This window comes from Oncorhynchus kisutch, linkage group LG20 (assembly GCF_002021735.2).
Source record: "Oncorhynchus kisutch isolate 150728-3 linkage group LG20, Okis_V2, whole genome shotgun sequence".
Taxonomy (NCBI): domain Eukaryota; kingdom Metazoa; phylum Chordata; class Actinopteri; order Salmoniformes; family Salmonidae; genus Oncorhynchus; species Oncorhynchus kisutch.
The window spans coordinates 13,322,029-13,337,408 of record NC_034193.2 but is presented as its reverse complement, the minus strand read 5'-3'; the positions used below and the strand labels follow the sequence as shown (position 1 = coordinate 13,337,408).

The 15,380-nt window shown below is 44.3% G+C and overlaps 2 protein-coding genes across 2 annotated transcripts; both read right to left on the bottom strand.

The window, feature by feature from the left end:
• Positions 1-1,732: 1,732 nt before the first annotated feature.
• cox7a2l (cytochrome c oxidase subunit 7A2 like) lies at positions 1,733-4,472 on the bottom strand. Its single transcript, XM_020453779.1, has 3 exons — positions 4,291-4,472; positions 3,823-3,957; positions 1,733-2,200 (listed from the first exon to the last, which is right to left on the bottom strand). The coding sequence occupies exons 1-3, from the start codon at positions 4,363-4,365 to the stop codon at positions 2,057-2,059; spliced, it is 354 nt and encodes a 117-aa protein (XP_020309368.1). The 5' UTR covers positions 4,366-4,472; the 3' UTR covers positions 1,733-2,056.
• Positions 4,473-9,671: 5,199 nt separating this feature from the next.
• LOC109865113 (potassium voltage-gated channel subfamily G member 3) lies at positions 9,672-14,883 on the bottom strand. The gene is made up of 4 exons (XM_031799577.1): positions 14,094-14,883; positions 11,404-11,578; positions 11,002-11,068; positions 9,672-10,314 (listed from the first exon to the last, which is right to left on the bottom strand). The coding sequence occupies exons 1-4, from the start codon at positions 14,512-14,514 to the stop codon at positions 9,730-9,732; spliced, it is 1,248 nt and encodes a 415-aa protein (XP_031655437.1). The 5' UTR covers positions 14,515-14,883; the 3' UTR covers positions 9,672-9,729.
• Between the last annotated feature and the right edge of the window lie 497 nt (positions 14,884-15,380).

Genomic DNA, 15,380 nt, shown 5'->3' with positions numbered 1-15,380 from the left:
TGTGTGGGAATAGGTCTGTCACAGCCATTCTAAAGCTGTGTTGGGAATAGGTCTGTCACAGCCATTCTAAAGCTGTGTGGGAATAGGTCTGTCACAGCCATTCTAAAGCTGTGTGGGAATAGGTCTGTCCCAGCCATTCTAAAGCTGTGTTGGGAATAGGTCTGTCACAGCCATTCTAAAGCTGTATTGGGAATAGGTCTGTCACAGCCATTCTAAAGCTGTGTTGGGAATAGGTCTGTCACAGCCATTCTAAAGCTGTGTTGGGAATAGGTCTGCCACAGCCATTCTAAAGCTGTCGGTCAGAGAGAAAGCCAATGTTGTTCAGTGCATTCTAAAGGTATTCAAACCCCTTACATTTTTCCACATTCTGTTAAGCCACAGCCTTATTGTAAAATGGATTACATAGTTTTTTTCTCCCCCTCATTCTACACACAATACACCATATTGACAAAGCAAAAACAGTTAAGAAATGACTGCAAATGGTCAAATAAAAACGTACATTTACATAAGTATTCAGACTCTTGACTCAGTACTCTGTTGAAGCACTTTTGGCAGCGATTACAGCCTCGAGTCTTCTTGGGTATGACGCTACAAGCTTGGCACACCTGTATTTGGGGAGTTTCTCCAATTCTTCTCTGCAGATCCTTTCAAGCTCTGTCAGGTTGGATGGGGTTCAGGGTCAATCAAATGTATTTATAAAGCCCTTCTTACATCAGCTGATGTCACAAAGTGCTGTACAGAAACCCAGCCTAAAACCCCAAGCAGCAAGCAATGCAGGTGCAGAAGCACGGTGGCTCGGAAAAAAACCCTAGAAAGGCCGGAACCTAGGAAGAGACCTAGAGAGGAACCAGGATATGAGGGGTGGCCAGTCCTCTTCTGGCTGTGCCGGGTGGAGATTATAACATAACATGGGCAAGATGTTCAAATGTTCATAGATGACCAGCAGGGTCAAATAATAATAATCACGGGTCAAGTCCGGGCTCTGGCTGGGACACTCAAGGACATTCTGAGATTTGTACCGAAGCCACTCCTGCGTTGTCTTGGCTGTGTGCTTAGGGTCCTTGTCCTGTTGGAATGTGAACCTTCGCCCCAGTCTGAGGTTCTGAGTGCTCCGAAGCAGGTTTTCATCAAGGATCTCTCTGTACTTGGCTCTGTTCATCTTTCCCTCAATCCTAACAAGTCTCCCAGTCCCTACTGCTAAAAAACATCCCTACCACTGCCACCACCATGCTTCACCGTAGGGATGGTGCCAGGTTTCCTCCAGATATGACACTTGGCATTCAGGTCAAATAATTAAATCTTGTTTCTCATGGTCAGAGTTCTTTAGGTGCCTTTTGGTAAACTCCAAGCGGGCTGTCATGTGCCTTTTACTGAGGAGTGGCTTCCGTCTGGCCACTCTACCATAAAGGCCTGATTGCTGGAGTGCTGCAGAGATGGTCTCCCATCTCCACAGAGGAACTATGGAGCTCTGTCAGAGTGACCATCGGGTTCTTGGTCACCTCCCTGACCAAGAACCTTCCTCCACGATTACTCAGTTTGGCCGGGCAGCCAGCTCTAGGAAAAGTCTTGGTGGTTCCAAACTTCTTCCATTTAAGAATGATGGAGGCCACTATGTTCTTGGGGACCTTTCAATTCTGCAGAATTCTTTTGGTACCCTTCCCCAGATCTGTGCCTCGGAGCAGACGAGACACAGTTGGCTGCTTTGGGAACCATGCCAATAAAGGACAGAGGATCACTGGGTATTTAACTGTTTTTATCACATTTATCAACTTATTTTTATACAAATGTGACAGACAGACATCACACTTTCTCATATAATTACATTAATATTTTTGTTCCTCCTCATTATCAACATAATTGCTCTGTATAGTTTCAGTCCTCGAGCCGTGGATGATGTGATAGGTGTCGGGTTAGTTGATCCTGGGCCAAGCCAGGGGTGTCATCAGTGAGGTGAAACTTTCAGAATATTATAAAGAATCTGAACACTTCTGTAATGTTGGGCCCTTCTGAACAGACCCCTGGTGAACTTGGCTGGGGATATAGGGCTGGACTGGGTTTAGGTCGTTTTCCTGGGTTGTGCAGCGATGTAGAGGGCCACGAGGCAGTAAAGTGCTCCCCCTACTGTCAGGGCCATGGTGGTGCGGTACAACAGTCGGTCAGGGACACCTCTCTTCAGATGGACTGGAACGCCATCTGACGTCTGAGGCAGGGACAGAGAAAGAGGACTGTTAAGCACAAATCACACAGGCAGAGTTTTCTTTTACGTGCGTGAACGAGCGTGCTCAGCTGGAAATAGAATGCAGGAGAGTGAAAACAGACGTCTGCGAGCGTCAACGGCGTCACGAGCATATAGCGTGTCGAATTAGAAAGAACGTTTCTTTTTCCTTGCGTCTATGCTGAGCAATGCTGGTCAAATTAGCCGATAAATTGTCCGAAAATAGACTGTTCGTGCACTGTAACATTGAATTGTGACATGTATAGTTAAAAAGTGTCTACTTAGTGTTGCTTAGTTTGACTGCCAGTGCCAACATTATGTATAGGATAGTGCTTATAATAAACGGTGTAACAATGCATGAATGCAACGGAATTCTATACATTTATCAACTGGATTGTGTTTCGCAATTACACATCACGTTATCAATGTAATTTATTGTCAATAGGCTATCACCATTGTAGCTTACAGCCAATTCGATTGATGAAGTTCAAATTAAGTGCATGTTTGGGGAGGGCCTTCTTTCAAATGAATTGAATCAGGTCTAGATATTGAGTGGGTCATTTGTAGAAAATAATTAGAAGATACTATGCTAAAGTTGTAGTTTAAAATATATTGGGCTGTAGGCTAGGGGTTATCAGTAGAAATAGGCTACCTGTATAACAACAAGAAAAACAATGGCAGCATATGAGTGTTGATTTCCATCATAGGCATTTAGCCTAGGTGGGCTATGCCTGAAACTCGAGGAACTCCGATTTCCAGAGAGAATACAACTGTTTATTATGGCTGACTTACGTTATGCAGGTGATGTGAATTAATGCTCGCTACACACAACTTCACATCGTTGATGGACACCACCGTGTATGATTTGGGCTTCAAATCAAACTTTATTTGTCACATACAACAAGTGTAGACTTTACCACGAAATGCTTACTTACAGGCCCTTAACCAACAGTGCAGTTCAAGAAGAGTTAAGAAAATATTTATCAAGTAGACTAAAATAAAAACGAATAACAAAAAGTAACACAATTAGAATAACATTAACGAGGGGGCGCCGGTACCGAGTCAGTGTGTGGGGGTACAGGCTAGTTGAGGTAACTTGTACATGTAGGTGGGGGTTAAGTGACTATGCATAGATAATAAACAGCAAGTAGCAGCAGGGTACAAAAAGGAAGGGGGGGGGGGGGGGGGGTCAATGTAAATTGTCCTGTTGCAATTGTATTAATTGTTCAGCAGTATTATGGCTTGGGGGTAAAAAGCTGTTAAGGAGCCTTTTGGTCCTAGACTTGGTGCCCCGGTACCTCTTGCCGTGCGGTAGCAGAGAAAATGGTCTATAACTTGGGTGACTGGAGTCTCTGACAATTTTATGGGTTTTCCTCTGACACCGCCTATTGTATAGGTCCTGGATGGCAGGAAGCTTGGAACCAGTGATGTACTGGGCCGTACGCACTACCCTCTGTAGCGCCTTACGGTCAGATGCCATACCAGGCGGTGATGCAGCTGTATAACCTTTTGAGGATCTGGGGACCCATGCCAAATCTTTTCAGTCTCCTGAGGGGGAAAAGGTTTAGAGGATAGAGAAAGGGGGAGTGTGAGAGGAGTGAGTGTACCTGGAACAGTCTCTGGAAGTATGGCACCTTGTTCACCCCTAGGTATTCCACCATGGCCCCTGACTCTGACACCATCTTGGTGGGTGTAGCAAATGTCATGGTGGGAGGCTCTGCTGGCAAACCAGACCTCAGACCCTGGAACAGAACACACAGTTTTATCTCAACACCAAAACAAGTTAGGACAACTCCTTGAAGCACCTTTTGACAAGTAAAGAAACCAGGTGCTTGTCAACTCAGTGAGGACAGGAGGGACGCTGTTAACTAGTTACACAAGCCATTGTCAAGATTAAAAAGTATTCATATTCATATCCCCATTAACACAACTCAAAGAAATACATTTTTCACGTTTAGGCTCGGGCCTCTCGGATACGCTGTTCTGTCAACCATCGCAGCACCGTTAGTTAATGAAGGTCACTAACGCCAGGTAGCCAGCCTCTCACTGTCCGACTAGGGCACTCCCGGGCTTACCTGCGGACTGTAGGCGGTGGCCGGTGCCGACCCTGTCAACCTCTGGCTGAAACCGCTGAACTTGTAGTATGTCATGATGCCAGATGAAGGACAGGTCAGATGGCGAGTAGTTACTGTTACAAAACACACAGCTTCCCTCGACAAAAACACCCGGCGAAAGGGGTCTTTCCCGAGGCAGCGTCGACGGAAAGTGACGCACGGAGGTGTCTCTGAACTGCCCGTTCAGAAATGCAGCAGCTATGTTCACCCTATGGCCTAACCACAATCCCAAAGAGTATTGCGTCCCTTTGATATTTTAAGTAGAAATTGTGCACCAATATTACATTTAAAAAGCCTGTTATATTAAATGAAGTGCTCTTTAATATAGACGACATCGAGAGTGAAATAAATCAGATTTGTTATATGAATAAAGACTTTCTAAAGTGCCAAAATGCAGAATTCCCTTTGTGCACCCTCGGTGACTTCTAGGAAGATTTCAACTCACATAACCCCAATATTTCTGCTAGTTATCACCGTCATTGTAAAGCCCTAGTTATTTTGTTGCTTTGAGAAAGTCATTTCTGAAGATGATTTTTTATTTTATGTGATTTACTGATTCACATAGGCTACATCTGTTCCTTTATTTCAAGGGCAGCCCTGTTATGTGAACTGAACTCTCGATTTAATATGGTGAAACTATTCCTTTGAAAATATTTTTCCAAAATTAACATTGAACATCTAAAAGTCAAATCATAGTTTAAAAGCAGGTGAGCTGGTTCTACTGTTTGGAGGCATTTTCTGGTGTTTTGTGGTGGAAAACTGAGTGCGTCGAGCATAACACGTCAACTCTGTTACCCATTGATAGAGAGGCTATAAATGTTTTAACAATGTAGAAAATACATAAAAAAATAGTGAAGCTTGCATTCAATTGCCACACCCTGTTGCACACAACACACTTATATTCCCTTTGTCACAAGGGGCATTGTGGCTGATTTAAGAGGAAATGGTCAACCCTGTTACAGTCAACCCTATAACTGTCAACCCTGTTACAGTCAACCCTATTACAGTCAACCCTGTTATAGTCAGCCCTATTCCAGTCAACCCTGTTACAGTCAACCCTATTCCAGTCAACACTGTTATAGTCAGTCCTATGACACTCAACCCTGCTACAGTCAACCCTGTTACAGTCAGCCCTATTCCAGTCAACCCTGTTACAGTCAACCCTATTCCAGTCAACCCTGTTACAGTCAACCCTGTTATAGTCAGCCCTGTTCCAGTCAACCCTGCTACAGTCAACCCTGTTACAGTCAGCCCTATTCCAGTCAACCCTGTTACAGTCAACCCTGCGCCAGTCAACCCTTTTACAGTCAACCCTGTTATAGTCAGCCCTATTCCAGTCAATCCTGTTACAGTCAACCCTGTTACAGTCAACCCTAGTCCAGTCAACCCTGTTACAGTCAACCCTGTTATAGTCAGCCCTATTACAGTCAACCCTGTTACAGTCAACCCTGTTACAGTCAGCCCTATTCCAGTCAACCCTGTTACAGTCAACCCTGTTCCAGTCAACCCTGTTATAGTCAGCCCTATTCCAGTCAACCCTGTTACAGTCAACCCTGTTACAGTCAACCCTGTTATAGTCAGCCCTATTCCAGGCAACCCTGTTACAGTCAACCCTGTTACAGTCAACCCTATTCCAGTCAACCCTGTTATAGTCAGCCCTATTCCAGTCAACCCTGTTCTAGTCAACCCTATTCCAGTCAACCCTGTTACAGTCAACCCTATTCCAGTCAACACTGTTATAGTCAGCCCTATGACAGTCAACCCTGCTACAGTCAACCCTGTTACAGTCAGCCCTATTCCAGTCAACCCTGATACAGTCAACCCTATCCAGTCAACCCTGTTACAGTCAACCCTGTTATAGTCAGCCCTATTCCAGTCAACCCTGCTACAGTCAACCCTGTTACAGTCAACCCTGCGCCAGTCAACCCTTTTACAGTCAACCCTGTTATAGTCAGCCCTATTCCAGTCAATCCTGTTACAGTCAACCCTGTTACAGTCAACCCTATTCCAGTCAACCCTGTTACAGTCAACCCTGTTATAGTCAGCCCTATTACAGTCAACCCTGTTACAGTCAACCCTGTTATAGTCAGCCCTATCCCAGTCAACCATGTTACAGTCAACCCTGTTCCAGTCAACCCTGTTATAGTCAGCCCTATTCCAGTCAACCCTGTTACAGTCAACCCTGTTACAGTCAACCCTGTTATAGTCAGCCCTACGCCAGGCAACCCTGTTACAGTCAACCCTGTTACAGTCAACCCTATTCCAGTCAACCCTGTTATAGTCAGCCCTGTTCCAGTCAACCCTGTTACAGTCCACCCTATTCCAGTCAACCCTGTTACAGTCAACCCTGTTATAGTCAGCCATATTCCAGTCAATCCTGTTACAGTCAACCCTGTACAGTCAACCCTAAGCCAGTCAACCCTATTACAGTCAACTTTGTTACAGTCAACCCTGTTACAGTCAGCCCTATTCCAGTCAACCCTGTTACAGTCAACCGTGGTACAGTCAACCCTGTTACAGTCAACCCTGTTACAGTCAACCCTGTTACAGTCAGCCCTGCTACAGTCAACCCTGTTACAGTCAACCCTGTTATAGTCAACCCTGTTACAGTCAACCCTGTTACAGTCAACCCTGTTATAGTCAACCCTGTTACAGTCAACCCTGTTACAGTCAACCCTGTTACAGTCAACCCTATTCCAGTCAACCCTGTTACAGTCAACCCTGTTATAGTCAACCCTGTTACAGTCAACCCTGTTACAGTCAGCCCTGTTACAGTCAACCCTGTTACAGTCAACCCTGTTACAGTCAACCCTGTTACAGTCAGCCCTGTTATAGTCAACCCTGTTACAGTCAACCCTGTTACAGTCAACCCTTTTACAGTCAGCCATATTCCAGTCAACCCTGTTACAGTCAACCTTGTTACAGTCAACCCTCTTACAGTCAACCCTGTTACAGTCAACCCTGTTACAGTCAACCCTGTTCCAGTCAACCCTAATCCAGTCAACCCTGTTATAGTCAATCCTGTTGCAGTCAACCCTGTTACAGTCAACCCTAATCCAGTCAACCCTATTACAGTCAACTTTGTTACAGTCAACCCTGTTACAGTCAACCCTGTTACAGTCAGCCCTATTCCAGTCAACCCTGTTACAGTCAACCCTGTTATAGTCAACCCTGTTACAGTCAACCCTGTTACAGTCAGCCCTGTTACAGTCAACCCTGTTACAGTCAACCCTGTTACAGTCAGCCCTGTTACAGTCAACCCTGTTACAGTCAACCCTGTTACAGTCAACCCTGTTACAGTCAGCCCTGTTACAGTCAACCCTATTCCAGTCAACCCTGTTACAGTCAGCCCTGTTACAGTCAACACTGTTACTTTATTTGGCACTTAATAGACACTTACTATAGTATTTATTTTCTTTCTTTTTTACCTCTTGAGATGGGAAAATTGTTTTCTATGAAGTTTTAGGAAATCTATATTTTTTTCAAACGTTTAAAGGGCATTCAATTGCTGGAAGGAACTGTGACAGTACCAAAGAACACAGGGTAAAACCTCACAATTAGATTATCTTTATAATGGTTTATAATTTGTTTATTAGGCTAACTGTCAATTAAATATTGGGATATAAATAAGTGCACCTAGATATGCTTCCTATCAAAAACAAAGAATGTTCTTCAACTGTAAATTGCTTGCCAATAAAGTTGGATGATTTAATGAGTGTTCAACTTATAAGCATTTGTAATTGCATAAAGCACTAATAACAGTGCAGCTACATAAGGGTTGAGGGGTGGAGGGGAGCATGGAGACTGATGAGTGGAAGCGAGAGAGGGATGAACAGGGGGATGAGAGGGAGTGTGTGTGTGTGTTTGGTTCACATATTTCTCCTCTCAGAATCACAGCGACTCACAGGCACAGGCAGCCAATCATGTGCAAACCTGTGTCCAGTCTGAAACTATGGTTTATGTAGCCACACAATTGTTCATGGGATATGTGATGCCCCCCATACCCGTTACAGATTAGCTAATGGAAAGCGTCCCAAGGAATTATTCAACTAACCTGTTCTTACCAGAGAATATTCAGAAAGATATTACGTTCATGTTTTGCACCGAGTGAGGAGTTCCCTTACCATTTTAGCAGCCAGACATCTTGCATTTCCCAACATCTTTGCAAGAAATCGTTGTTTTTAATGCGACGCGGCCATGTGTGGTTGTAAATGAGAACCTGTTCTCAACTGGCCTACCTGGTGAAATAAATAAATACCTTTAAAAAAAGTACATCAGCAAATCACACATTGCGACCAAAACAAAGATGCAAGAGGCATTTCTCACTCGATACAAAAAGTGGATTTACTTTCTTTCTGAATATTCTCTGGTTTTTGGAGAACCACTTGAAACTGGGCACGGACATTTCTAAGATACATTTTTTACTGAATCGAGAACAAAAAAAGTATCTTCCTTATAGTATCTCCAAGAACAGGTTAATTGAAAAATTATTTGTGAGGCTTTCCATTAGCCAATCTGTAACGGGTAGGGAGCATCACATATCCCGTTAACAATTCTGTAGCTGTGTGTGTGTGTGTGTGTGTGTGTGTGTGTGTGTGTGTGTGTGTGTGTGTGTGTGTGTGTGTGTGTGTGTGTGTGTGTGTGTGTGTAAGCAGTAGCGTCACAGCTATGATTGACAGTCATATAGTAACTGAACTTGGTGAGGAACCTGTTGCCCATAGAGACCAGAAACACATAATTTGTCACTTTGTAGTTTGCTAAGAGAAAATCAATAGAAATTCACACATGCATTCACACACACAAACACGCACACAGTCTCTGTTGATCTTTTATGCTGAGCTCATGCCGACTGTCTTTGTCTGTTTCTTTCATCTCTGTCAGGCCATCTCATCCTCTCTTTGTCTCTCTCTTTTTTTAAATTTCAGACTGAAACCTACACAAATAGGAAAAGCTGTCTCTGCGAAAGTAGTTTCCATGGAGATATGATGCAAACATGGACTTATGGTCTTTGTGTGTCTTCTGTCATCTGCCCTGCTTCCAGATGGCGGCACAGGATTGGTGGAGACACGAGGGAGGTCCAAAAGTCTATTAGTTCATTAAAGTTCCATGTTCAGGGGGAGGGGCCGAAGGGGTCAGTTCAACTAGGCAGCTGGGCAAAGCTGTAGAATATGAGAGGGTATGTGTGTGTGTGTGTGTGTGTGTGTGTGTGTGTGTGTGTGTGTGTGTGTGTGTGTGTGTGTGTGTGTGTGTGTCTGTCCGTCTGTCCGTCTGTCTGTCTGTCTGTCTGTCTGTCTGTCTGTCTGTCTGTCTGTCTGTCTGTCTGTCTGTCTGTCTGTCTGTCTGTCTGTCTGTCTGTCTGTCTGTCTGTCTGTCTGTCTGTCTGTCTGTCTGTCTGTATATTCAGTGTGTGTGTGTGTGTGTGTACCTAGCGGAGCGGAGCTTCAGTTCGTTGTAACACTGAACAAAGCTGTGGTAGATGAAGGTGATTGGCAATGCCAGAAGAACGATGCCACTGACCACACACAGCCCGCCCAGCATGCGCCCACCAACCGTTACTGGGTAAACGTCACCGTAACCAACGGTCGTCATGGAGATGACAGCCCACCATGCGGCAGCTGGGATGCTGGCATAGTCTCCTCCTCTGTTACTGCGGTCGTCAAGGTTACGGTGGTCAGGGTCGAGGCCATGCTCCAGCAGCTGAGCCAATGCGCTGTATATTGCCGTGGCAACGGTAAGGAAAATGGCGAGGGTGGCCATCTCGTGACGACAGCGGCGTAGCGTCATCCCCAGAGTCTGCAGTCCCAGGAAGTGTCTGGCCAGCTTCACCAGCCAGAACACACGCATCATCCTCAGAACCCTCAGGGTTACCCCGGCGACGCCTGACAATCCCCCTGCTCCGCCTGGCATCACCATGGAAACGTAGTAAGGTGTGATGGCCGCCACGTCAATCAGGTTCAGCGGCCGACACAGGAAGACCAGCTTGTCCTGGATTAGATGTAGATTTTGGGTTAGAAAATGTATGTAATAAAAAAAGAAGGAAAAGTACCAGCTTTTTTGGGGCTATATAGAATCTTTTTTTATGGTCTTTCGAAAGCTTTTATGGAGAATGTTTCTATAAAAAACCTTTCTCAATCTGAAAGGTTCTTTGTAGATCCTTTTGTAAAACAATACAGGGTTTTTAATTCTGGTCAGCCATATTATATTGTTAAAATTCCATGGGTGTTATTATTGTGTTAATTGACAAGTTGAATCTAGTGAACTACCTCTGGAACAGCTGGGGGTTCCTGAGGAGAAAATTGGGAACCACTGACTGATTTAGTTAACTGTTCTCAAATTACACAAGGCCATATATGAGTCTTTCACAAGACACAATCACTAGCCACAGTCATATATAATATGTAATGACACTAGATAAACTGGAATGACACTCTCACTCATTGTTGCACAAAAAGAAGCTGTACGTAAATCACACCCCAAAATATTTGAATGAGCCGCCCTACATTTTAATTATCACTAAAAGAGCAAAGAACCATTTAGTGAAACGTAAAGAACCATTGAAGAGTTCCAAGTGTTCTTTGAGACATTATGGTTCCACATAGAACCCTCACCCTTACCAAAGAACCCTTGAGGAACAATCATATTTTAGTGTGTGGAACCAAGAAGATAACACACCTTAGCCACGAGGAAACGCACCACACACTCCGCTGTGAACCAACCGATACACACCGCCTCCACAATCCTGTAAGAAGAAGGAGGTATATGAAGAGAAACACAGAGAGGGAAAGGAGAGACACAGAGAAGACAAGAGGACTGTTAGAGTTAACCAGCCAAAACATGTCCTGTTGTTGTAGCTACGTCTGATTGCTTATTGATTCGCAGCCAGGTGATGTGTGTGCGGATAATGAATGTTTTAAATTAAAGCCCATGGCTGTCTGCTGTGCAGCATCCGGCTGCTTGTTGTCACCGATCCATCTTACCGAGAAGCCCACAATCATCACACACACTCACGAACACGGTTCAACTGAAATTCAATGACCCCCGCTTGCATGCGTGCGCTTTTGTGAGTGTGTGTACCTGTGCTCTTCCACTGTGTTGTGTTTTGCCGTGTTCCAATCTGGCAGCGTGCTCATACACAGCATCACCATGGAGACGATGACGAAGATGACGGACAGCAAAGCGAGGAGTTGAGCCGCCACCGATGACCCCGGTTCCTCGAAGGTCCGACGCATCCACTCTAGCCACCCTGATCCTACACACACACACACACACACACACACAGGTCTGTATTACATGTGTCAAACATATCACACTCAAAGGCCTACACACAGACACAGACAGTGGCGTCTAACTATCTAACTAGTATTTGAGATGGGGCTCCCAACACCCATGGGGGGCACAAAGGCACTTGGCAACTCAGATTTGTCCTATTTGTTTATTCTTCAGACGTTTAATTGATTATTAAACATTTTTAAGCCCATCCGTGCAGCTACACCTGCATTGCTTGCTGTTTGGGGTTTTAGGCTGGGTTTCTGTACAGCACTTTGAGATATCAGCTGATGTACGAAGGGCTATATAAATACATTTGATTTGATTTGATCTTTTAGCATAATTTTTTTTCTTTTTGTATTCTGTCAGTGGTGTTTGGTGGAGGGGGGCACACTGACTGGACCAGGCAAAGAGTACCCCCCCCCCCCCCCCCCATTCTCCCTAGTCAGTGGTTCTTTCCAAGGTGCAAGGAGCAAAGAGATGCCTAGGCAGGACACTACTCTAGTGTGTGCCGTATTGATCAAGCTTTACTGAGCAAAAATATAAACACAATATGTAAAGTGTTGGTCTCATGTTTCATGAGCTGAAGTAAAAGATCCCCAAAATGTTCCATTCGCTCACAAAGATTATTTCTCTCAAATGTAGTGCACAAATTAGTTTACATCCCTGTTCGTGAGCATTTCTCCTTTTCCAAGACCATCCACCCACCTGACAGGTGTGGCATATCAAAAAGCTGATTCAATAGCATGATCATTACACAAGTGCACCATATGCTGGGACAATAAAAGGCCACTCTAAAATGTGCAGTTTTGTCACAACACAATGCCACAGATGTCTGAAGTTCTGAGGGAGCGTGCAATTGGCAGTGGTGTAAAGTACTAATGTAAAAATACTTGAAAGTACTACTTAAGTAGTTTTTTGTAGTATCTGCACTTTACTATCTATATTTTTGACTACTTTTACTTTTACCTCACTACATTCCTAAAGAAAATTATGTTTTCCCTGACACCCAAAAGTACTTGTTACATTTTGAATGCTTAGCAGGACAGGAAAATGGCCTAATTCACAGATTTATCAAGAGATCATCCCTGGTCATCCCTACTGCCTCTGATCTAGCGGACTCACTAAGCCCATGCTTCGTTTGTAAATTATGTCTGAGTGTTGGAGCGTGCCTCTTGCTATCCCTAAATATAAAAAAAACAGGAAAATTGTGCCGTCTGGTTTGCTTAATATAAAGGTTAAATAAATCAAATAAATAATATGTTGAATTTGAAATAATTCGTACTTTCACTTTTGATACTTAAGTATATTTTAGCAGTTATATTTACTTTTGATACTTGTGTATATTTAAGACCAAATGCTTTAAGACTTTGACTCAAGTAGTATTTTACTGGGTGACTTCTACTTTTATTTGAGTCATTTTCTATTAAGGTATCTTTACTTTTTCTCAAGTATGACAATTGTGTACTTTTTCCACCACTGGCAATTGGCATACTGACTACAGGAATGTCCACCAGAGCTGTTGCCAGATAATGTCATGTTAATTTCTCTACGATAAGCCTCCTCCAACATTTTTGGGGGGAATTTGGCAGTACGTCCAACAAGCCTCACAACCGCAGACCATGTGTAACCACGCCAGCCCAGGACCTCCACATCCGGCTTCTCCATCTGCAGGATCGTCTGAGACCAGCCCTTTTGTGGGTAAAAACTAACTCAAATTTTTGCTTGGCCTGGCTCCCAAGTGGGTGGGCCTATGCCCTCCCAGGCCCACCCATGGCTGAGCCCCTGCCCAGTCATGTGAAATCCATAGATTTGGGCCAAATTTATTTATTTCAATTGACTGATTTCCTTATATGAACTGTACTCAGTAAAATGGTTGAAATTCTTCCTCATTGCGTTTATATATTTTTTCAGTATATGTAGCCATTAACTCCTTCCTGATGAATAAATAAAATGCAAATGTTTTGTTGTTTCTCTGTAATACTAGCCACCTAGCAATTATATGAAGTTGGAAATTCAGACAGCGAATTAAAATCACTGCCTATGAATTCATAGACATTTTCTACAGTGAAATTCATCATTAGATGCCTGCATGCAAAGATTGACAGCCATTTAGATTGTTCTTTTCAAAACTCAAATGACAATAAATAGATACACAATTGGACTAAAATGTATTTAATTATTGGGTTATGACACTATATACCAGTGTGGTAGTTGTACTAAACTCCTAAGGCATAAAAGTTCTTAATGAATGTGCATAATGAAGTAAAATAACAATTGAACAGGTACAGAAGTATGCTTAGATAACCTATGCAGAAAAGTATACAGTTGTTTTATGATATAGAATTAGGCATAACATACCAGTGCACAAACACACACTTGATTGCAGGTGTTTGAGAAATGCAACCCCCACCCCCACCCAATCCTCATGTTTTTGTGCCCCCTCTAAAATAATGAGTGCATGACACCTCTGACAACACACACACACACACACACACCTTTCTCCACCTCCACCTCGCTCCGGGACTCGTTGTCCTCCGCGCGCATAATCAGGTCCTCTTCGGAGTACCCGGTGTCGTCTAGTCTCCGCTGGCAACAGAACTCCAGATGCGCGCTCCCAAGCCCCCAGTACAGCATTTCGCTGTAAAAGGAGAGCGCGCACACTCCCGGGACGAATCGGAGCTTTCCGGAGCGCAAGTAGAGCATAATGAAGACAAAGGCTTGCGCGTGCCGGTCGAAGAAGAATTCATTGCTATCCTGGTCGTAGTCGTCGCAGACCTCGAGGACTTCCTTCTCGGTGACACAGGCGTGCAGGCGGCTCACGCGCTGAAGTGGGAAATCACGGATCACCTCGCCAGGGAATGCGTACCGGGTACCCCCCACGTTCAATACACAGACGCTCTTCTTACCGAACTTCATCTCTCTCTCCGGTCCACGGTAGCCTAACCGTACACTCACAATCCAGAAATGTCCTCAGGTCTGGCGGTGTCCCATCTCCTCTCCAACCACGGAGATCAAAAGTCAAGCAAACCAAATGACTAAATCACTCTGGAGATAACAATCAGGCAGAGCAGAAACCCGGGTTCTCCGGATCCGTCCTGGCGCACTTCTTGACTCCAGGCTGTCCTCGGTGTTTTACGCACAGGAGATGGACTCAGATTGATCTCCACTATAGAGGAAAGGGTAATGTCTCTGCTCCCATGGATTGATGGATGAGGTTGCGCCCAGAGCGGGATGGAAACTGCTCCTCTCCTCTCTCTTCTCCGTCTGCACCAACCACTCGCTTTCCACCACCTCTCTCCCTCTCTGTGATGTCACAAATCTCCCCCTTTCTCAACACACATGTACGCACGCACACACGCGCGCGCGCACACACACACACACACACACACACACACGCTAGATAAACATTGCGCACCATGGTAACACGATAGAGCTGCCAACGAGAGGCGATCAGAACATGAAATAGGGCCGTTTATGAACAGCTTATTGCATATACTTCACGCCCACACACAGACTCAGAGACAGACAGATAGACAGACATTCGGACCCAAAGAGCACGAATTACATTGGAAAGGATAACTTGGCAGTGACAACCTATAGTTTAAAATAAATGTTTCTGTTAATGCAAGTTATGGACTATGTTAGCTGTAATTGTTGTGAATATGAATCTTTTCACCAGATATACACTGTAAAACATTTCCTGTAAAAAGTACAGCAACTTACTGGCAGAAATTGGCCATTAAGTTACTGTAATTTATTTTACAGTACAGCTACTGTAATCC